Consider the following 22,799-nt stretch of genomic DNA (forward strand, 5'->3'; position numbering starts at 1 on the left):
TCTCCCTCCAGCCCCTGCATCCATAAACTGCACAAAGATCTCCAGGTAGAAGTGTGTCTCTTCTTCACTGTTCTTCCCTCCACTCCCTTACCCCCCTACTACTCAGTTCCACAAGTGCTTTGTTCTTGCTGATGAACTTTGTGTCTCATCAGGCATGTCATCCTACCTATACCCAGTGCTGAGATAGATGTGGTTTGTATTCTTCTAACTCAAGAGAGCATTGCACAAGGAGACATGAGGAGAGGAGACAGTCTCCATGTCAGCCAGCTGTTTGCCGCTGCATACATAGAGTGCACTTCAGCCTGAGATATGGCCATTAGACATTTCTCTCCTATTTCACCTTCACTGGCCCAAAGTTGTTGTTCGTGTTGCTATAGAAAAAAGAACTTTTGGTGGATAAGAGAGGGGGAAGCAAAAACCAGAGTATGATATTCCTCCGGCTTCTTGCAAGGCTCCACCCTCCACTGCTGCTTCTCCAGGGAGGACCAGACTCTCCAGTTCGTAAGCTGCTATATTAAGAAACTGTATACTGGAAGATACAACTTCAGCAACTCTACGGGCTCAGATTTGAAACCACAGAATTACTTAGGCCTGCTTTGAGTGAACTGTAAGTTATTTCCTGCTCCTCTAACCATGTGACAGCTCTCTCTCAGCCCAGCTAAGATGTGGTCATTCTTTGTAAGCAGACATTTTTTTCCTTTACTCCCCCTCAGTCAGCCAAAGCAAATAGAAACATCACTTGGCTTATGACACTAAATATACACAAAGGCATCCAAATAAGCTCCTCTCTGTAAAACTGTGCTTGATTTTTTGTGGTTAACTGAGAAGAGGAAGAAAACTATGAACATCCTGTAGTGGTATGTGTTCTGTGCAATACCACAGGCAAAAGCTTCCCCTTGTGTTTGCAAAGAAGGAAGCAGTAGATTCTAATACATATAATGCAGGACAGTTTTTTCTTTATTTGCCTTTAGTCTGTAACTAAGAGTATCTCAGGTATGAAATTCATTTTATAAATGGGCGCACAGAATTATTAGCATTTATATTTTTAGTAACTTGGCAATTAACAGTTTCAAAAAAATATAGGTTTGGGGCTTAATTTTGTGCAACATTGTATCAACCAGTATTTTCTAGCCATACGATAGACGACGTAATTTGGACCTTTCTAAACAATGTTGGCCTCTTTAGGTGTTACACTGCACTGTTAGCACTGTTCTCCGTTTGTGTAGCTGGAACTTTAAATTTGAAACTATGCAGGGTTTAAAAGTGTCATTGCAACAGAAAATTCTGGTTGCACTTGATCTCTATAACTCAGTAGCGATTCAGCAAACCACTTCACTATTAAAAAAAAAAGTTATTCTTGTTTTGTCTTTGACAGATTTGTCCGTATCGTATTCAGGTGCCAATATTTATATGCCTGAGACACTGTTACTACCTCTGTATCTGCACAGAGCATGCCCTTTCTTGCTTTAGTTAAGTGTGTACAAGATGCAGTACACCTAGTTGCATTACAGTTTTGTTTGATAGGATTTATGGAGATGGATTTGATGCTAAATGTTTCTCTAGGGGATGTAGATCTTAGTTATTCCATGTCATGGTTTTCGCTTCATCTTTTTATGTCATTTAGGAGGTCTCTCAGTGCTCCAGTTCTTCATTGAGACTTTTCCTTAACAGTCTCTTTGAACATCTCTGGCCTTTGCCTGTAAACAACAAATCCTGTCTGTTTCTCTGCCCTCTGTTTGTGTTGTTTAGATGAGAGCTCCTTATTGAACAAGTGTTCCTGCTGCTGCTCCAAGCTTCACACTGTGTAACCACAGGGTCCATCCCTCCCACTGGCCACACCTGTCTGGACCATACCTTTCTGTTCCCGATAACCAGAACTGACAGGCTCAAAATGTGAGATACCCACCTAGGGTACATTGAAGCTTAGTGGCAGAAGGATGCATCTTGCATCTCTGGTCTGTCAGCCAGCTGTGCTAACATTGATGCTAGCGAACCTAAGTAGGGCAGCAGCATGAACTCAGGCACTGTTTTGTGACTGTCCATGGTGTTTAATTTGTTGGCACACTTCTTGGCACAGGTTTGGGTAATGCTAGCTAGTACTTGCCCAAATGAATGAGCATGGTTTTGGGAAAAAAATGGTGTAAGCACAGTTCCTAATAGATGGTGTGGGTAGGGCCATGCTTATCCAATTTGGGTTGTGTTGGAAGGAGAGAGAGAGTTCCTCTGTGCAGTTGTGCATTCTGCTGTACTACTTGCCATCAGATCCAGAAAGTTCACCTGGTCCTAGTTGCTAATATTTGCACAACCAGTGAAAGCTACCAGGAGACAAAAGCAACTGTAGTGCTGGGGATGGGGAGACAGAAGTGAGCTCTCTCTTCTAATGTTGTCAGCAGCATAGAATAAGGGTCAGGTCTGATGCTGTTCTCATAACTGTCCTCTTTGACATCAAGCTAGAGTCAAACTTGTTTTTTCTGCCAGCAGAAATATTCAGTCTTGTCTCTCTGCTCTTAGAAATTGCTTTTGGAAACCTGAGAAAATGCAGGTGACTAGGAGTTTCCAGCAGATGAAAGTGTGCCTGTGCACGTAACAACCTACTGCAGTGGACAAATTATCAAGTGCATCTGACATACTGTGAACACAAGCTCATAAGGTTCCTGATCCTCTTCTCTGATTTCAGGAGAAAAAAAAAAAATATTTTGTCTTCTGGTAAGGAGATCTGGCGAACTTGTAGCCTTGCTTCTACAGACTGCATTAGGTACAGCAGGGGTGACCTTAAGGGCTGCAGCATTTCACTTAGTGTTCCTCTTCATTACAGAGCACTGGCCTACCAAGAAAGTGAATTCTTGTCTAGAGCTTTCTTTTCTGATGACTAGTTTGTAAGTAATTTAAGAAAAGTTCTGTGCATCTTCAGAGACTCCGGGGATGTGCTGAGGTCTCTTGGAATCTTCCTTACAGCTGCATTTTGGAATGTTTTAGCAGTTTTCTGTCAGTTCAGATGCAACAATTTGTTTCCCACTTGACCTCCAGAGACAGTTCTAGGATGTTAAATAGCGTAATTAACAACAGTTTGATCATCACATACCCTATCTGTTCTGACGTCTCACCTTAATCATTGATTCTGTGTGGGACATAAAGGTACGAGCTCAGGAACCTTTTCAGTTCTGTCTTCTACATCCACTAGATCTGTTAGATAGTGCTTAGATGCCTCAGTTCTGTAGACACTTAGCTGAAGTTTTAATTTTATCTCATTTCCCCCACCCCGCCTTATTGTCCTGTGATCTCCCCTTCTTCCTCAAGCCATATTTCTTTCTAGTGTCTGCTTTTATAAGTCATCACTGGCAGGAACTGGACCCTTGGTGATGTTGGGTACTGTACGAGCGCTTCTACAGCAGGTAGTCTTTGCTTCAGAGCAGAAGGGAGATAACAATCCATCACAGGTTTAGAACCTGAGTGCTTTTAATCTTAATTTCAGGATAGTGACTTGCATGTCAATTCTGTTTGCAATAATTGCTCTAGCAATAAAATGACTCAGTACTGATATCCGTATCACTGGAAATAACTTCTCCCGGGTCACCACATACAGACAATATCGCTATGATGCAAGTCTGAATTAGCAAAGGGCGTTACATAGTTGGCTTATTCCAAATAAATAAACCAGCCATAAATAAGGATGCCTGCCATGTATCATCAAGGCTGTTTTTTCACTTCAGAGGCTTTGGACGCTTTGTTGAAGTGCAACGTGGTGCTCTGGTTTGTCAGAGTAACGTGGTCCTGAAGTGAGGTGGCTAACATGTCACTGCTTTGACTCTGGGGTTCTTCAGATGACTGTAGTGTTTGTTGTGGAACTGAAACTTTTACGTGGGGATTTGGCAGACTTAGAGACCTTAGTTCCACATCAGCTAATGTAAAATTCTGTAACAGTTCTGTATCATATTCATGTCACATGGTGGATGGCAGAGGCCACCTTCTGAAGGAGGCACTTTTGAATAACAAATGTTTCATGGGACACTTCCATTGGTGAAGTTGGCTAGCCTTTCAATTTATTCTGAACATCTGCTTCATCTTCTGTAAATAGTCCATGTGCCCAAGAGTGGATTCTGGACTACCAAGAAATTAAGTTGGTTTTGGTTTTGTTTTTTTTTTTTTTTTTTGTTCCCCCTCGGGCTTGTTCAGGGTCTAGCTGTGTTCCTGGCACACTCCCATCACCATCTTCCTATAGTTAGATCTTCAGTGTTTGTACCGCAGTGTTGAAGTTTCTGGCAAACAATTTAGTTCCTAGATCTTTTGAGGACCCAGTTGTACAGACTTTAATCTGATGTTCATAAAATTCACTGTGCTGAACCTCTAGCATTGCTGTTGTGTAGGTCCCGCTCCTGGAATTATTTCTTCCAGAAGACTGGAAGAGATATCCTATTTCTATACTCATATAAAGTCTTGAGTAGGGTGTCATTTTTCTTGAACTCTGTCTTAATTGGGTAATCAGCTTTTTTTTTTTTTCTAAACTGTATACTCCTGGGACTGATACTATCTTTCACATAGTCAACATCAAGAACTTTCTGTTTCTGTGCGAAGATTGAGGCCATTCAGGTGCTCAGAACAACTGGTGTAGTTAGTTGATCACAAAGGGAGGGAATATCCATACAAGAACTGGAAACCCAGTGTCTACTTTGACAAGGGGATACCTTCTTTCAGTCATTGAAAGGGGTTTAGGTTGCATCAGTGCCTTTATGGAGAAATACCTCATATCCAAGGGTGTTACACATTTGAAAAAACTAATCATTATGTCATTAATAACTTTTTTCTGTTTAATGGTTACAATCAGTATTAATGAACGTTTTTTATTCTGTTAGTATGGTGTAACAACATATCTGCTGTCTTTATACTGTCATAAAAACACTGTAACTTGTCATTGCATGAGTGGAGGTTTTCAGAAAAGTGACGAACTCTTGACCTGACAGTCAGGCTGTTGCCGGTTCTCCGTAGCAGCAAGAACCAGTGACATGTTAGCCTCACTGTCCACTCCAAAACAGACTCGGAGACTCAAAGAGAAGTAGTTCAGAATCTGTAGCATGTAATGCTTCGAATCTGATGCTTGATTAGGGTAATGTTACTGGCTGATTGGACTGCCAGTGCAATGCAGATTGATTTTTTTTCAGTATTTCATTTTCACTGGGATCAAAAGCAAAGCTAAGATCTGTTTCATTAAAGTTATTATTTTGACTCAACTTGCTGTATTTCTTTAATTCAGACAACACTCACCAAAAAGTGTAAAGGTCAGTTTCAGACCTCATGTTTCTTCTAAATGTTCTTTGAAATAAATATTTTCTGTCCTAAGAGTTTTTAAAATATCTTAAACTACTGTGTTCATGTTAAAATTATATTGGTGTGGCTTTGTGGATTCTAAACTCTTGTATTGATCTAATGAATATTGATTTTATTTATTGTAAGCTTTGTTTCTCACGCAAGTTCTAATGCTACTTCAGTACTGTTGTAAGTAGAGTGAAGTAATTTTGATATTATCTGTAAATTCATGCTGGTATGTACTTTTAACTTTCTATGTAGCATATTTGTTGTTGCTGCTGAACAATGTTCGAAAGTTATGAACAGGAACACAGCAGTACTGGAGAGCTAATTATGTTTTGTGGGGATGCTTTTGTTCTGACCCATCCAAACATATGAATATTTAAGAATAAAAGATTGAGAACAGCATCACTGCCTCTGTTTCTCAATTCTGCCTATGTTTGCTTATTAGAACTGCTGTGTGAAGTTGTACTATCAGCTCTGCACTGAAGGAAAAAATAAGTGTTGTGTAATATGAACTGGAAGTCGGTGTCTGGATGCAGACACTGAAGTGTTGAGTGCAGAGGAAAAATACATCCTGCTGCCCTTTTGTACGACGTTTTTGTTGTATAAATAAAAACTTTATCATTAACTGTAAATGAGTCGTAGATCTTTACAGTTTTTGCTGTTCTGGTTGTGCTCAGCAGAGTAACATTCTGGCACCTTACAGAGTTACAGAGGAAGAATTTTGGCTTCAGGAAAGGAGCTTTCCCATTCAGCAGTCCTCTGTGCATTTATTTTTGGGTAGTGGGTAGTAAGTTCAGAAAGGAAATTGTCAGGTCCATTGTTAAGATCTGAGTTTCAAAATTATTCTTCATCTGAACTCTTTTTAAATCCCAGCTTGGCAGGTGTCAGTTGTATCCATTTCTTTTTTTACCTTGAAAGCTGAGTGTTGCGAACTCAGAAATTCCTTTCCCTAAGTTGGTTGGGTTTTTTTTGGTTTGTTTTTTTTTTTTGCCTCATCAATAAGCTACACTTAAATATTGCCTTTGCATTGTTCATTTAGATAATCCAAGGGGAGAGTGTAACAGAAACACAAGGGGAGCTCTTCTTACATAGTAGAAATTGAGGGTTTGTAATACCTGGCCTGAGAATTTAAACGCAAATTTTAAATTGCAGAGCCTGTGCTACGGGATATCGCTGAGGGCAGGCTCTTGATGTAGTTTCTAAGAGGCATAAGTAGTAATGCCGAAAGCTAAAATAAAATATCTCTAGCATTTTTTATTATGTAACCTTAATCCTTCGTAAAAGAACTTAGGTGTATGGGGTGATGACTGCCCTTATTGAAGGGCTGTGTCAGAGCCAGGGTAGTGTGCCTAGTTTTCAAGACTACTTTTGTCAGGTCATTATCTAATTCCTCTGCTATTGCTAACATCAGATTTTTATTTTTTTTTGGTGTGTAGTCTTATGATTTTCGCAGTCCTTATGCACTAAGGTTTCAGGGGGTTTTGCTCAGGGATTTGGTTATTATGGAAGAGGCCCCTGAGAAGTGCCAGGTAGGTGGGAAATTACTTTTGTTTCACAAAAATAATTTTACTTTTGCCATTAAGTTTTGAGTCATCTGCTCTTTATTCTTCCATCTTAAGAATCAAGTATTAAGTGCCATGTGAAAAGTGTGATGATGACTTACAAAAGCACTAGTAAGTTTGTTACAAAGAATTTACTGCTATGGTTTGTCTAAAAGGGAATAGGTGACTTACCTTAAGCCTGACATTTGCATAGAATTGGCCACATAAGACCACCATTCTGTGACACTGCTTCCAGACTACCAAAGATTGTTTACTTATGGGTGAATTTAAGTGTTTTTTTGCCTCCACAGTGCATTGGTAAATGCAGTGCTTTGGACCTGCAAAGGAACTCGTACAGGCAGTGACAATTGTAACTGTTAGCTGTAATAAATGTCACTTTACTCAAAGGGCATCCGTATGGTAAAATAGTATCTCCATTTCCTTATCTAAAAAGGTCAACAGTGACTAGGCTATCAAGTATTAATAATAGAATATCAGGTTGGAAGGGATCTCAAGGATCATCTGGTCCAACCTTTCTGGGCAAAAACACAGTCTAGACAAGATGACCCAGCACCCCGTCCAGCTGAATCTTGAAAGTGTCCAGTGATGGGGAACCCACCACTTCCCTGGGGAGATTATTCCGATAGCTGATTGTTCTCATTGTGAAAAACTCCTCTGGTGTCCAGTCAGAATCTCCCCAGGAGTAACTGATACCCATTACCCCTCATCTTTTCCATGTGACTCCTTGTAAAAAGGAAGTCTCCATCTTCTTTGTAGCCACCCTTTAGATAGTGGAACATGGTGATACCACACATGGTGATACCTCCCTACTCCATTTGGGGAGAAAGCAAACACTAGTGATGTGGAAATTAAGCTTTCTTAGCCTTTGCTATTAGCAGAGAAGGTAATGTAGACACACACAGCCCCCCCAAATAATGGATTTCTGTCTGTGGCAGCATAATACTTTTTTTTTTTTTTTTCTTTATCAGTAGTTTTCAAGGCACTGTACAGAGGTAGAGGTCTGTATCTCCATATTACGGATGAGGAAACTGAGACACAGGGGAGAGATGAATGTAACCCATGCAACAGGCTATTGCCAGAACTAAATGAACAATAGCAGTCTTCCACACATTCAGCTGATGCTTTCACTATTAGGTACATCTTCTACTCTGAAAGAGCTTTTAGGGTTTTGTCCCTGGAATGAGCTTTGAAGCTGCCAGGGATAATATAACTACTACATCTTCATGCTGTTATTTCCCGTAGTATATCTACTTTTTAAGACATAACTGGGAATAACTTTTTTCATAGCAGATTCAGTTGTTGGTATAAAAAAAATCTTATGTACAGTTATGAGTTTCCTTATATCTGACTTGAATTGTCATAACTGTTCTGTTCAAACCTGAACTGCTGAAGGAGGAATTAAAACACGTTGTGTTTTGTCACAGTAAAAGTGTGTGTGGGGGTTGCATCTCTAAGTAAGTTTACATAAGTGGATTGAGCCTGCTTTATGGGACAGGACACAAGTTGTATACGCAATTGCGAGACCAGTTGCTGGCTATTATTCAAAGAGGTTTTACTTTTAATAGCCTTTTCTCACATTTTTTTTTTAATATTTTGAAGGGGGTTCTTTGTTTTATGTTGGCATGAGGTTAATGTTTTCTTATAAAAGATTTTTTTGTTGTTGTTTTTTTAAAAGAATTGAAGATGTTTTATTTTGGTGTTCTCAAAGTGTGTGAAGGTCAAAACTCCTTATTTTCTGCCATCAAGTGTAAAGATCATAAAAAAAGTTCACCTAAACCTCACCTCTGCAAAGCAGATATTCATTTTTTTATCTTTATTTTATTTTTTAAATCTGGACCTGGGAGTACCAGTAGATGCTAAATAGCATTTTCAGGATCTCATTAATGAGTATTCCAGAGCTGGGATAATTGAGAAATTCCTGAGGCTTATGGTTCACAACCTTTCTTTAATCAATTTAACTGTTGTTCTGAAGACTTTTACTTGTGAACATGATGATACATGTAGCATTAAGTGGGTCTATAAAAAACTAAAGTAGATCTATCTCTTAAAAAAAAAAAAAAACACACACAAAAAAACCAACCCCCCAAGCCTGGTTTGTTTTTTTTTTTTTTTTTATGGGTGGTATGAGTCTGAATTCTAGTATATTTTTCTCAAATCACTCTCATACGTTCAAAGTGGGTGTGAGGATCTGCTTATAAGAACCTGTATTAAATACAGAACTAGCATGTAGCATCTGGAAAATGTTGTGTAGAAAATGGAAAGGTTAGTGAAGGCTGGAGAAAGAGGACCTTAGTGCATGAAGGCAATGGGCTGCTTGTAGAAAAGAATAGAATGTTGAGTCAAAAAAAACTGATTTTCCTTATAGCTAAATAGGCAGTGGAACAGGACAAAACAGATTCGAGCTCCGATTTTATCCCATGGGTTGCTTGAAACTCATGATTCCTGCCTTGAATCTCTATGGCTTGAAACATCAATCTGCAATTTCTGTGCATGACCGTGAAACATAGTTTTGAGAACAAGTTAATCTACATATCTGTACATTAGTCTATTTGTGTCAGGATCATCCTAGTCTTGAGAGTCTTGGTTAATTTAAAATGGCTCAAAATCAAAAGGTAGACTTCAACATTTCATCTGAAAATTCCCTGAGCTTTGAAACAGAACAGTCTTATGTGCCTTGATTTTGAGTGTCTTGGGGGTGAGAGTGGGAACTGCAAGACAAAATGTCTTTCTTCTATAGTGGGAATTTTTGCTCTGTTGCAGTAGGACAGTGACAAATTTGTGGAGAGCCTGTGCGCAGCGCACTTTCATTTGTTCTGAAAGTAGCTTAATATATTAACTTTAACAACAGAACACAAATAACTGTGTTTTGTCATGTGTCTGCTGCCTTCTGGTCAGCCAAGATTTCGGCAGCGTTAAGCAGCGAGACGCAGCTGAGCGAGCTACTAATGATGCTGTGCCGGACAGCAGGAAGTGACAGCGTTCAGCTTGCTCGTCATTGAAAACCCCAGGTTGTGTATGTCATCTGGTAAATGATCTGCTAAGTAGAGATAGACCGGGTTGGATTATTATCATCTGGAGCATGCTTGTGGTTATGGTTATGTCATATCTCTGGAAGGCTGAAGTTTCGCATGTGTTGTCTGAACTGAGGTTGCAGGATTTAAAAAAATCTTTATTCTGTGTCTGATAAAAGCATGTCTCTTTTAATTAACCATGTGCTGTTTGATTTGGTTTTATATGCTATGCTGTTTACCCACATCTTAATTGTTGGTCTTCTGTGATCCACAGTTGAGCAAGGCGTGTTTGAAAAGGAGTCGGCCAGCTCTAGCTGAACTGGGCCATTCTGGGAGGTGCTGGAAATGTAAATGAACTTGTATCTGAAGACACTCAGAAAAGATGTGAGCTGTCTGTAAGCGGCTGACTGAGGATTAGGAGTGAAGGATCGCTTTGCTAGACAACTGCAGACTTAAGTCTGCACAATTACTTGTGTAGTTTAGATTTGTTCAACAAGCAGTCCCTTGTTTCATCCCTTTTTTGTGGTAACATCACTTAGTGATCACTGCTACCTATTCCACATCAATAAAAGATCTTCAGTGAGGATATTGCAGCTGACTTCTCTGCTGATCAGAACAAGGCAGGGAATCTGTTCTTGGGTATTAATGTGTTGTGTTTTGGTTTTTTTTTTAAATTAGTTTTGGTCTCTTGATCTCTTAAATGTTTTGTGCTGTGTGTTGCATAGAACTGTCTTTTAAATTAGATTAAGATCCTTCTGTTTCAGAAATGATAGGAAATATACAAAGCAGCTTTTTGCTATTTCAGAAAAACTACCTCTCTTCTCCCTTCAGATAAGAAAATGGCAACATCCCTTATGCAGTGGCTTTATTTTTAACATAGCCTAATTTTGTGCATATGTGGAAAAAATACTAATTTCTTAGCATCTATGCATAGTGCATTTTTAAATCAGTGGGCGGTCATGGGAAATTATAAAATGAAAACAATGTTTAAGCTTAAAATTTAACATGGTTGGTGATTGTAGCAAATAGTTTCACAAGCAGTAGAACTGGTGAGGCCTCAGTGTCTTGAGTAATTTTTCAGCTTGCACCAAATAAAGCTTTTCTCATGTGATTGGCTATTTGCAAAAGGCTCTCTTATGTCAGTTCTGTCAAATAATGTGAAATCTTGCTTTAGTTTTCCTGTTTGTGGAGCAATCAGTCTGTCTTCTGAAAATAACGTCCTGTAAATGGCATTAAAAACTGAAGATTGTTTCCAGCTGCTTAAGTTGTTGAAATCTGACAGCAAACTTCTGAAGTTCTGTATTTCTTCTTTCTATGGGAAACTAGTTTAAAATCCTGTCTCTAGGATCTGAAGATAACTTTTTTGCAATACGCATTTGTCTTTAAAGATAAGATTATTAGTGATTTGTTAAAGATATATTTAACAGCTATAATAGCTTTAAAAACTGAAGTAATCACAGTTTACCCAAATTGCAAATAAAGAAGTATCCAGATCCCCAGTGAACAAACACTGTCACGTGTTGGCATCATTTGTGAAAATTCTGGAGGCAACCTGGTGCAAAGACATAAATTACAAGCCAGTCTGAGAGTTGCAAAATCTAACTTAGTGAAACCTAATTTCATGGTAAGAATATTGTGGAGTCCTTGGAAAGTATTTTTATCAACAGAAATATGTGTGTGTACTATCAAGACAGTATCATCACACTTTTTTTTTTTTTCGGTACAAGATGCAGTAACTGTAAATAGCCTGATCCACTGTTCTTGAGGGGGAAAAGGCTGAAAAGACAGTCAGATGCATCTGCTGTACTTATTCTTCTGTCATCCAGGGCCATAATCCTTGTGGTCCTTCAGATGAAGGTGTCAGCAGGAAGCAAAAGCAGTCTGCCTTTAGTGTCACTAGTCTTTTCTCTCCTTGTGCTGTTTGTTCCTATCTCCATCCCTTCCCATGTAAAACAGCAAAAGTAATTACAAGTTGACACTTGTGAATACTTATTGAGACCTTTAAAATTTGGTGAAAGTGTTGATTTGTGTTGATATTTCTTGCTGTTGTGCCCGAATTGCACCTAAGCCATCATACTAGACACCCACGCTTAAGAGGGTTGGATTACGCGCTATCCAGGGCTAATAAATATTGTAGGATTCTGAACCTGATTAAACGCAAGTTTTCTACGTTTCTGTGAAAGCGCTAGGAAATATTTTTGTCTACTCTAGCAAATGCCTCTGCTACTTATACTGTGGGATTGTTGGGGAAGCATACTTGCATGTTGTTTATGTGGCCTAATTAGTTAGGGATCATCTGAATAGTGGCAGGCTTATTCAGTTCATTTAAAAACACGGTTGGAGGAGACTGCAGTGCGTGCCTTCTGTAGGATTGCATGATGGTGAGAACATTCACCCTGGAAGTGGGTTATCAGCTCTTCCTAGCGGGGAGAGAACACACTGTTCCCACATGGCAGGAGACATCCTCAATGCCAAGAAAATAGCTACATTTTCTCTTGAAACGGGACCACTGTGCGGAAGGGAAATTGAACTGCCAGAAAGAGGGAGCAGAGCTTGGTTGTGTAGGCCACCAAAGGCCTTCCCGTGAGAAGGTGAGGAGGTTCCAGGGCCTGGTCCCTGCAGCAGGTTTTGTTTATGTTTCTGTGTTAAAGAGTGATGAGATAAAACCCATAGCTCTGTTGAGCACTACAGAAACATTTTTAGAAACTCCATATATTTATGACACTGAAGATAAGGTAATTGCAGAACAACATGAAGGTATTATCACTGTCTACCTCCAGGGTTTTTTTTGCTTTGAATAACATGGATTTATTAAAGTATTGACATTTAAATATGTTATTGCTTAAACATAAGCTTTTTTTGAGATAAACTAAGACTTCAAGCAATATTTCTGCTTGATTGGTCAGTGCTACATTTTGGTTTTTTTCCTGCAGAGTATTTGTGATCTAGAGGAAGGAATGTCAGCCACTGAGGTCTGTCTAATTGCCTAATTTTCTGTGGATCAGTGTTGATTTCTTATAGAGTTAGCTCTGCATTCTCACTTCTGCTTCTTGTCTTTGTCATTCGTGAGTCTTAATGAGTTTCTGCATCTTCTTCAATGACTCAGGTAATGCTAAGCTATTAGAGATTGTCTTGGTATTGAAGCTTCCTGTCCTTGCTGTGGTCAAGATTAGTTACACCTCACTAAGCGGTTTCCACAGTGAAGTGGTACTTTGACGTTAGCACAGCTCTGTTCCTGAACCTTGCTGTCTGAGGAGGACTATTACTTACCACTGTTTCAATGTCAATGAATAGCAACAGCCCTTTATTCTTGAAGTGGCACCCTAGGAGCAAACTGCAGGCTATCTTTGTGGTCTTGTATCAAAGAAGAAATGGGTGACCCAGGAGCACAGAGCATCACCTGGTCAGACTTCAGCATGTTGGCTTAGCCGTAATGAGGATTGCCACCATGGATGGTCTTAAAAAATGCCTGCCACGGGTACCTTCTCACCAGCTGTAGTATTGATCAGGACAACTTTTCTGGATACCTACTTTAATGAAAAGATAATACTAATATTGATTTCTATTCTTACAGGGTTTGGATTGCACACAACTATTCGCCATAGCTTTTTTCTCCCAGAAACCTTAAAGTAGCTAATTGTGTTCACTGTGAGTTTCCGGCTGAAAGTCTTCAGACTGACTTCTTGAACAAGCTGCAGGCATTGTATCAGCATGTTTGTTGTATGGTTTTGTTTTTTTTTTTTCCAAGAGGTTACTCTGCTTGGAAACAACTGCTACTACTTGTATTCTTACATTACAGGGCAAGGTCTTTTTTTTCCCTAGTTTTATTTGTAAGAAACTTCCAGGGACTGGGAAGGAAAACTAAGAGCAGCAAGCCTGTTATATGGGATTAAATTACGTACGTATGCCAGGGTCTGCACCTTTATTGGAAAAACTGTGACTCTTAAAATTGGAAAAAGATTGAATGTCACTGCTAGTGTGTCTTCAGTAGTACTGTCAACATGTAACAATGCTGAACCATTAGAAGAATACATTAAACTTAGTTGCATTTTTACAAGCACTAAAATTGGAGTGATTAAGCACCTGGAACAGGTTCCCCAAAGGTGATTTGCAGCCTTTAAACGTAACTGGACAGGACCTTGAGCAACTTGAACTCTTGGCTTTTAATTACCCTTACTGTGAGCAGGAGGTTGGACTGGAAGACTTATAGAGGTCACATCCAATCAAAGTTATTTTGTGAGTCTTTGATCTTTGCACCACAAGCAGTTTTCAGCTGTACGTGAACACTACAAAAAACATCCCGATGGGTCTTAAAATGCTTTCTGTTCTGGTGTATGCTGAGGTGGCTGAACAGCCTCAGTCTTGCTGCTGCTCTTTGTTGTGACTTTTGGTCCACTGTGTTTTACTGTCTGTAGTTCCCTGTAATTTCCTAGCTTTTTACAATCCATGTCAACCATAAGCAATCTAGTGCGATGGCTCTTTGTTGTATTGAGATGTGCCACTATCTGTGTTGGCTTGCTTTGCTGTTTTTGAGAAACATTGAGTTACAGCAAGTCATTAACTTGTCAGAAAACTGCAGTGAATGTTCACACCAGGAGCTGATCAAAGTACACAGCTATCTGCTGCCCAGTTGGAAACCATCAGTGGCTGCTGTGATCACATTCTACAAATGTGCGATGACTAGTTGTGGCTACCCTTTGCAGGCAGAAGGTGTTTTCATGATCCTTTTGTTGATACCACATACCCTGCAGTATGTGTGTCCAAGGATGAGACCAGCTCTGCCAGTGGGGCAGCCAGCATACAGCTGACACCACCAGCCTGATTGCTTCACAGCTCATCAGTTTGAGAGGTGTGACAAGTCCCTGGAATCAATGGCACGTCCTCCAGCCAGAGGTTGACTGTGGACAAAGTAAAGGGAACTGAGAGGGGTTTGATTCTCATCTCCATGGCCCATCAGTAGCTGGTGGGCTACCTTATTTCGTTCCCCTGTGTATCTTTTCCAAATATATAGATATATAAAAAGGACAAGGTCCTCACCAAAATTGTTGAGCAAAGCAGTAGGGCCAACTCAAAATCCTCCTCCTGAAAATGCAGTAATAACGTTAAGTAACAAATCAACTTACTATATTAGAGAAAATACACTAATTACATTGAGTACTTAATGGCAGTTCTGTTCAGTTCTGCCTGAAATCAGTGATGTGACCTCTTGTGGAGAAATATTTACACCTAATTTTAAAGAATCCATACTTTTAAATGCAATGTTCACTTTAAGAACGTTGTGAGAGACTGAGCTGGGTATAGTCATCGGCTTCAAAATAGACAAAGTGAATGCTCATTCAGAAAAGGCAGTAGAATACTCAACTTATGATGTTTGTGTAAATGTTCTCAGATGCTGCAATGCTTTAATTAAAGTTGACTTTTTAAAAATTGAATTTTATGTGGCTAGGATTCATAATGAATAGCAGTAGATGAAGTTTATGGTTCGTATATTTTCACAAGTTTTAACTTCTGCTGATAAGCCTCTAAGTTTCCAAAGGCTGTGGATGATTAAATCTTTTTGCCACCTGTCTTCCACAAGCTGAATAGCATAAAGCAGGGCAACACTGCTCTGCATGATGAAAATGAACAGTGGCTGAAGGAAAAGGAGTTGGATTTTATTATCCTTCTCCCCCCCCCAAAATTCACCTTGTATTTTTTCCTGTATTGTCCCTCTAATAAAAAATGGTAGTTGTGTAACAGTGGAATTTGTAATTATATGTTCTAACATGCAAAAGCCTCATCACAGTCTGTCAACACTAGGAATTTGCACAATGGTAATGAATAAGTTAAAATGTAATTGAACTCTAAGCTTGGTAGGCCTCAAAACAACACCTGCTTTAGATTCAGTGAAATAGTTCTCTAACTTGTAAATTAAGCTCTACTTATAGGATATCCAAGCGTACATTAAATCTATTATGATTATGCAGAATGAGGACACGCTCTTTTTGTGTAATATTCATCTGTCTACTCATGGGGTGGGTGCTGATTCAAGGTTTTGTACGCAGTCGTTGAGTTATGACAGTTACTGCGTCACCCAGATAATCCAGTTGGTGCTTTTGCTGCTGGATGCAATAGGAAGCAACACATAGGGAGCACTTTCTTGACACAGATCTCTGTCTTCTGTGCCTTGAATTTTAAGTTGCATAATTCCTGCTAAGACCCCCCATTTCTGTGGGTAGTCCTGTTGGGGGATGGTTAGTGGAGCTGGACTTGTTTTGGAGGGTTGAGACAGCTTCTTGCACGGCGGGATAGTTGCTGTGGTTGAATGTGATGCCTTCGTTTCAACTGTAGAATGTCCCACCTCTGCTCTCGTTTGTTGTCTTATGTCTACGAGATGATCAGTTTAACAATGAGATGATTTTGGAGAAATGAAAAGGCTGTTAGCAGAAGTGTTGAACAAAATCTCGCCAGTTGTGCCCAAAATTAAGTCTTTGCCTGTTGCAACATAAGGGGGAAAACGGCATATCTTATACCTGCAACTTAATGTTAGCTAACTGTTTCCTTGTGGTAACATTGCCAGTTCAAAGGTCCCTTTTTACTCATCTGACAAGTCCAGTTATGATTAAATTATTCATAGTACCCTGTAGGTTATAGGGAGAGAAGTTTTACTCTACACTTGGTTGTAGAGCATCAGAGGAGGCAACTGCACAGCTTGCTTTTCATCAATTAGTCATGCTTTTAACTTTTTCTGCAGGTTACCAGGAAAATGAGTAGTCGGTCTGACAACTTCAGAAGAGGTGGTTGCAAAGAGTTCTTGGGCAAAGATTATAAAGCTTCCCCAAGGAGTAGCTGTTAGTCTGGCTATATGACCTTGACTCTATTTTAACAAAATTGGAAGTTTTGTTGATTAAAAAAAAAAAAATCCCATGAAACTTGAGTTATTCTTTTGATTATTTTAAACCAGTTGAAAAATTTGACATGGGTAATATTGATATTTAATAGATAATCTTATAATACAACAAGATATGCCTGCATACTAGATGTCAGCTGTTTTGGCAAGTAGTCAGTGTTGATGAAGGCAAAGTAATGCTTGCAGAGTGGCTGGGGAAAACCTAATAAGGACCCCATTACTCAGGATAGATATGATCCCTTTAGAAGGGTCTTGGAACCATAATAGGACTGTGAAAACATCTACTTAATGTTCCATAGTGAAAAAAGAAATAAAACTCTTTGACTTACGGGGAAAGAAATCGAGAACAAAAAAGAAACCAATATTATTGTGACCCTGTGTTCAAAAGGCTAACAAACTGGATCATACAGCATAATTCTCATCCCTAATCAAAGATGCATGGAGTAGGACTAGGTGAGATCCATACGAGTGACAAGGCTAATTTAACAGTAGAATGATTTTTTTTGTTTTGTTTTGTTTTGCTTGGTACAAGAATGACTTAAAACTAGTATCACTTCCTAAACAGTAGAGAATTTACAGGGTGAAGAAATGTGACAAATACCTATAAAAGCATGTGCAGCGTGGAGAGGCCATTAACACTGGCTCCTACTGTAAGAACAAGGGAAGGACAGTCAACTGATACTAGCAGGTAGCAAACTTATCTAAAAGTAGCTAACTATTCCCACAGTGCATAAGTAAACTGAGAAATATAATCTTTCCCACTGTTGTGATACCCAGAAGTTCACATGGGTCTGAAGAGTGATTAGATAAATTCACAAAGGAAAAATCCATCATGTCCTATAAAACACCTATACTGGCTCAGGGGAGCTTTGAGCTCCAACCTGCCAGTTGCAGGGGGTACACTTCCATAGTGCAACGGTGTACTCTTGTATTCTTACCCAGGCGTCTGGTGCTGTTGGAGAGTAGATCGTGGACTAGATAGCCTCTAGTCTGTCCCATTGCAGAGCCTTTAAGCTTTATGTCCTTATGACTTGGCTGCTAAATAAATATTCTTCAAAGGCTGCAGTTTTCATTCCCTCATTGGACAGGACACGTATGTACTAGAAAACATGGTGAGGAACATTCCTAGTGACTGAAGCAATCTGATGTGGCATAATCTTCATCTCTTATTAAAATGTCTCAATTTGAAAACAGGACGATTTCAAGTTGCCAACTGGGAATGAGCCTAACTCATGTGAATACTCAAACCATGCCCAAGAATTTTAGGATTTTGCTAGTTGGCATAGGCTAAAACCATGCCAGAGACCATTTGAACAATTAAGCAATGTAGAGAGTTGCGTTTGAATACCTGGGAGTGTTTCCAGGCACTGTGTAACTTACAGTTCTAGCTTGAGTATTGCATTTCTATCCAGTTTGAATTACTGAACAGAAAGAAGTCTAGTTGTGTAGTAGGGCTTCGCTGTGTAACCTCCATAGTTACTGGTCTGCCTCTTAGAGGCAAAGTCTCTTTGCTGATTTTTATGAACAAGAACAAAAAGTTCCATTGGGTTCTTAAGCTCTCTAAATCTTGCATAGAAGTGATTTTGGGTCATTTGAACTTTACTGTGTTACCACCTGGGAAATCGTCAAAGTTGCTGCCTGGAACAAGGAAGAAAATTAAGAGATGCTTTGCTAAAAGATGAAATGTAGATTTTGTGGGTTTTAACTTAAAAGTAATAGCTACCTTTTCTTTTTAGACGATGTCTTCGGCAGTTGTTCAAATATATGCAGCAGATCGCAATGCCATGTGGTCAAAGAAATGCTGTGGTGTAGCTTGCCTTGTAAAGGACAATCCACAGAGGTCATATTTTATCAGAATATTTGACATTAAGGTAAGCATCTTTTTTTCTTTTTCAGACTCTAAGCTTGGTTGTATTCATTCTCCATTTTGAATTGAGTGAGTGTAGATTGTTGTAGCTATAAACTCATAGAAATTCTCAAGTAAATGGTTGTGCTTTAAGCGGTGCAATTACAGTGCTTATTAATAGGCAACTGCAACTTTCTCAGGTATTCTAAATTTAAATTATTTCATAGATGTCAGCTTTTATGTATGAAATAAATATGAGATACAATTTTCTTACAGCTCACAGAAGCTGTCTTGTACAGATCTGATTAGTCAACCTAGTGAAAGAGTACAGCGTCACTGATACGGGTAGCTGTCAAAATTCTAGTGGGTGTCACTACTTTGGATGATATTAACAAAGTAGATGCTGTCCTCTGTGCGGGTGGAAACAATCTTTTTGATTAGTGTGGTGCATGTGCAAACTGCAGGACAAACAATTATTTTTTTTTCCCTCCACAATATATACATTCATACTGAAGATCTTTGTCCTATTACAGTATTTCACTCAAGACAGTGAGAACTAAGAGATGAAGTGTCCAAAATGTGTTTTCATAACAAAAATGAAACTGAGAAGCATAAGTCCTACTGACTTCACTGAGGCTTTGGAAAGCTTCCCGTTATCTCAACAGCTAGGAACAGCTCGTTCGTTATCTGTCAGCATTCAGAGCTTGAAGTCTCTCAGATTTGTTCAGGATTGCCAGTTGACACTTGCATTTGACTTTGTGATTTGGTCACTTGACTGTTGGACTTAGTGAGAAACCTGTTCCTTGGATGCTGAACTATAATGTCATTTAAATGTATAAAGCTTCCTAAAAAGGCGAGATTTTTGCTCCCTCTAAGTTAACTGTTTTCAAGACAAGCCTGAGATAATAACAGGAGACTGGAAGTCTCCTTTATTGCTATTGCTGTTACCTCTGTATTCCTATGACTGGTCACTATTACTGCTCCCAGTATCACTATTGCAGGATTGCAGAAGTTGAAGGATGTTTTTATAAAAACATCCGGGAATTTGAACAGAACACAGTGACCTGGTGCAATAGTCTTCCACAGCTCTTCCACAAGTTGCAATTGTTTTTTCCAATCATTCATTGGATTAATAGCAAGGTAGATGCTTAACACCATGCAGCTTCCCAACTCTTAATAGGTTCTATTGTGAAAGAACTCTATTGTGAAAGAACTTAAACTTTGCAATTCATCCAAATTTTTCAAAATTTTTTTTTTCTTCTTTTCAGGATGGAAAATTACTGTGGGAGCAGGAGCTGTACAATAACTTTGTATATAATAGTCCTAGAGGATATTTTCATACCTTTGCTGGAGATGTGAGTCTCAACGTCTTTGAATACCTATTTTAAAAATGCGTTTTATTTGAACAGTAGCTTCTCTTAATATAACTGAGGTTTTTATTTCATTCTGTAAATTATATGTAAAAGTACAATATTACCTGTGTTCCTTGAGGCTTTTTAAGTTTATTTATAAAAAGATTTTTTTAAATCTCAACTAGAAAACTTAATCCATAGGACAGAAGCATGAAATGCAGTTCTCTATTTTCAGCTTCCTTTAGTGAAATTACATTTTGACTTGCAGATGATGTTTGTGAACTATCGTATATTCTTAAAGCACAAATTTTTCTCTCCCCACTTTGAATTCAAGCTACAAGATTTTGCTCAAATCTGTTAGCCATGATCTCTAGAAACTTGGTTAGTAGACAGACGTTCCTAAGGTAGAATGTTTCACTAAGACTTAGTTCCAAATTAGCAGTGATGATTTTTTTCTGATTATACCTTCAGAAGGTGTAAGAAGACATTTAAGAAACCCTTTGAAACATCTTCTTAGTCATGGGCGGGGGAATATTAATGTTTTTCAGACATGTCAAGTTGGTCTTAATTTTGCTAATGAAGAAGAAGCTAAACTATTCCGCAAAACAGTAACAGATTTACTTGGACGACGGCAGAGAAAATCTGGTAAATATTCAAATTAATCTTAAATTCAGGCTTGTTTATGTTGTTCTGGGGGGAGGCAGGAGGCTACTTCTGTGTCCGAAAGCCACTGGAGGCACTACTGCCATATTTATATTTAAAAGTGATTGTGTTATTAAAGCATGTGTCTTTTCTGTATTGTGCAAAAATAATATTTTTCTGAAATAACTTGATGCTCCTTGCTGTAAGTTTCCTTGTAAGCTGAGACTACAAGGTTGCGGTGTTTGAAAATATAGATCAGGAGGAAGCAAAAATGGTAAGCTGTCAGTGGGAAAACTAGAAATCTTTCAGTAAGCTGTTTTCACTTTTGACTAAACCCTCTTTTAGCTCTGGGCTGTTTATAACTGATTTGTTTAAATTCAGCCCAAGTGGGTTGTAACAAAGATTTTACCATCTGGTATGTTCAGTAGTTCATGTGAATGAAATTTGGCATTGGTCCAGCATTTAGTAGAGAAATATCTTTTATTCAAAACTGGTGATCTTGGCGGAGTCCAAGAACAGGAGACATAATGTGCCTATATTGTCCTTAGCAGCACAGGACAGCCTGCAGCACAGCGTGCTTTTCGCCAGCTGCAAGATGCCTTAGGAACATGGTCAGTGGTTTAAAGGAAGCTCAGGCTTCCTACAGATCTTGTCTTGGTCCTTTTCCAGGGAGCCCGTAAACAACTTGTCTGTCTGACAGCCGTATGTCCGTGAAGAATAAGGTGATATAAAACATGGGCTGGGAACACATGGATGTGCTCCGGCTTGCTGTAAGCTGTATCTTGGACTTGCGTTCAAGCTACAGGATGCGTTTTTGTAGTCCATTCTGGAATTGAATTGCATTAGCAATGCAGTGTAGACTGATGTAATGGGAGGAAGCCCTCATCTGGGAGTGCCATCCGTTCAAGTATGCTTGGGAACCTACATGAGTAGGTTCCCATACATACGTATTCACTTGGATTGCATTCAGGTATGGAGTCTCAGGTGCAGAGCATTTGTTCCAGAAGCTTAAATGGCTTCTTTAGGATTCCCTCTGCTCAGAATTATAATAAGTTCATAGGACTTCAAGAGAAGTGTGGCCATTAAGAAGAGGCGTTAAAAATGTTTCTCATACTGGTAGTGTAAAAGTAATCTTGCATCAGCTTGCATCTCCTTTTCCTGAAATTTTAGTCTATTATGTGTCTAAAACACAGTGCTACAGTGCACAGCCATGACTTGGGAGGAACTATGTTTGCATTTCTGGCCATAGCAAACTTTCTTTGAAGATGGTGGTTCAGTCAAACCTCCTGTTCACAGGACAGAAGGCCACCTCTGTCCTTCCACATAGAGTTGGTTTGTTTTGGTTTGTTTTTTTTTTCACAGGACCACATAAGTTTTTCTTGTTTACTCTTATTAGTATCTTGGGTTTTGTGCTCAAACTCACGTTGTAGGATTAGCTTACTCCATACATTGTCTGTTAACAAACAGGCAACTCCCCCTCCCCAAACACAACTTGAAGACAACTTTAATAAAAATAAAAATAAAATAAAATAAAAAAACCAAAACAAAACACCACACCAAAGCAAAATACTCGATGTTTTTTTTCTTGTTAAGAGCTACAAAACAAGAATTGAAGGAATCGTGAGATTCCTTAGTCAAGCCACCAGATGGAGTTCTGTATTTGTCGTTGATGTGACTGTATCTAATTGTGCTTCTAAAATGTTTGGGCTTTGCACTTACCCAAGTCAAAGCTGATTTGCTGTTGGTGTTTGTTTATTTATAAATGCTTATATAAAACATATTAATTTATATATTATGTATGATACATTAAAATTGTATACTGTTTATAATGTATATATAAATTGTGTGTGTATTCTAATGTGTCTTAGTTTCTCAAACACAGAGGTAACGCTCTGGTAGTTTTGATGCTTTTCTGCTTTAATGGGACTTTTACTCCCATGCCTTCCAAAATGTATTTCATTTCATGGCAATGCCACCTGATACGCTTTCAACGGAAATGAGTACTCCATGTGATCACTTAGCAGCCTGTTATACCATTCAGGGCTTGCTAGGAGACTTTTCCAGTAGTCTTATGGAAAGCTTATGTTGTTGGAAGGTAGCAAGAACAGCAGTTCTGGCTCACGAAACTATGTCTTGGTGCCGAGACTAGTACACAAAACATTGTCTGACAGCTGCAAGAAGAGGCAACAG

The 22,799-nt window shown here is 39.0% G+C and overlaps 1 protein-coding gene across 1 annotated transcript in view; it reads left to right on the top strand.

The window, feature by feature from the left end:
- Window positions 1-18,510: 18,510 nt before the first annotated feature.
- The window catches only part of WASL (Wiskott-Aldrich syndrome-like), a 23,665-nt gene continuing 19,376 nt past the window's right edge, over window positions 18,511-22,799 (top strand). The window contains exons 1-3 of the mRNA XM_009883661.1: window positions 18,511-18,640; window positions 19,884-19,970; window positions 20,516-20,612. Of these exons, the coding sequence (XP_009881963.1) occupies window positions 18,554-18,640; window positions 19,884-19,970; window positions 20,516-20,612 (271 nt within the window). The 5' untranslated portion in view covers window positions 18,511-18,553. The remainder of the gene's footprint in view (window positions 18,641-19,883; window positions 19,971-20,515; window positions 20,613-22,799) is intronic.

Source organism: Charadrius vociferus, unplaced genomic scaffold (assembly GCF_000708025.1).
Source record: "Charadrius vociferus isolate BGI_N301 unplaced genomic scaffold, ASM70802v2 scaffold43, whole genome shotgun sequence".
Lineage (NCBI taxonomy): Eukaryota > Metazoa > Chordata > Aves > Charadriiformes > Charadriidae > Charadrius > Charadrius vociferus.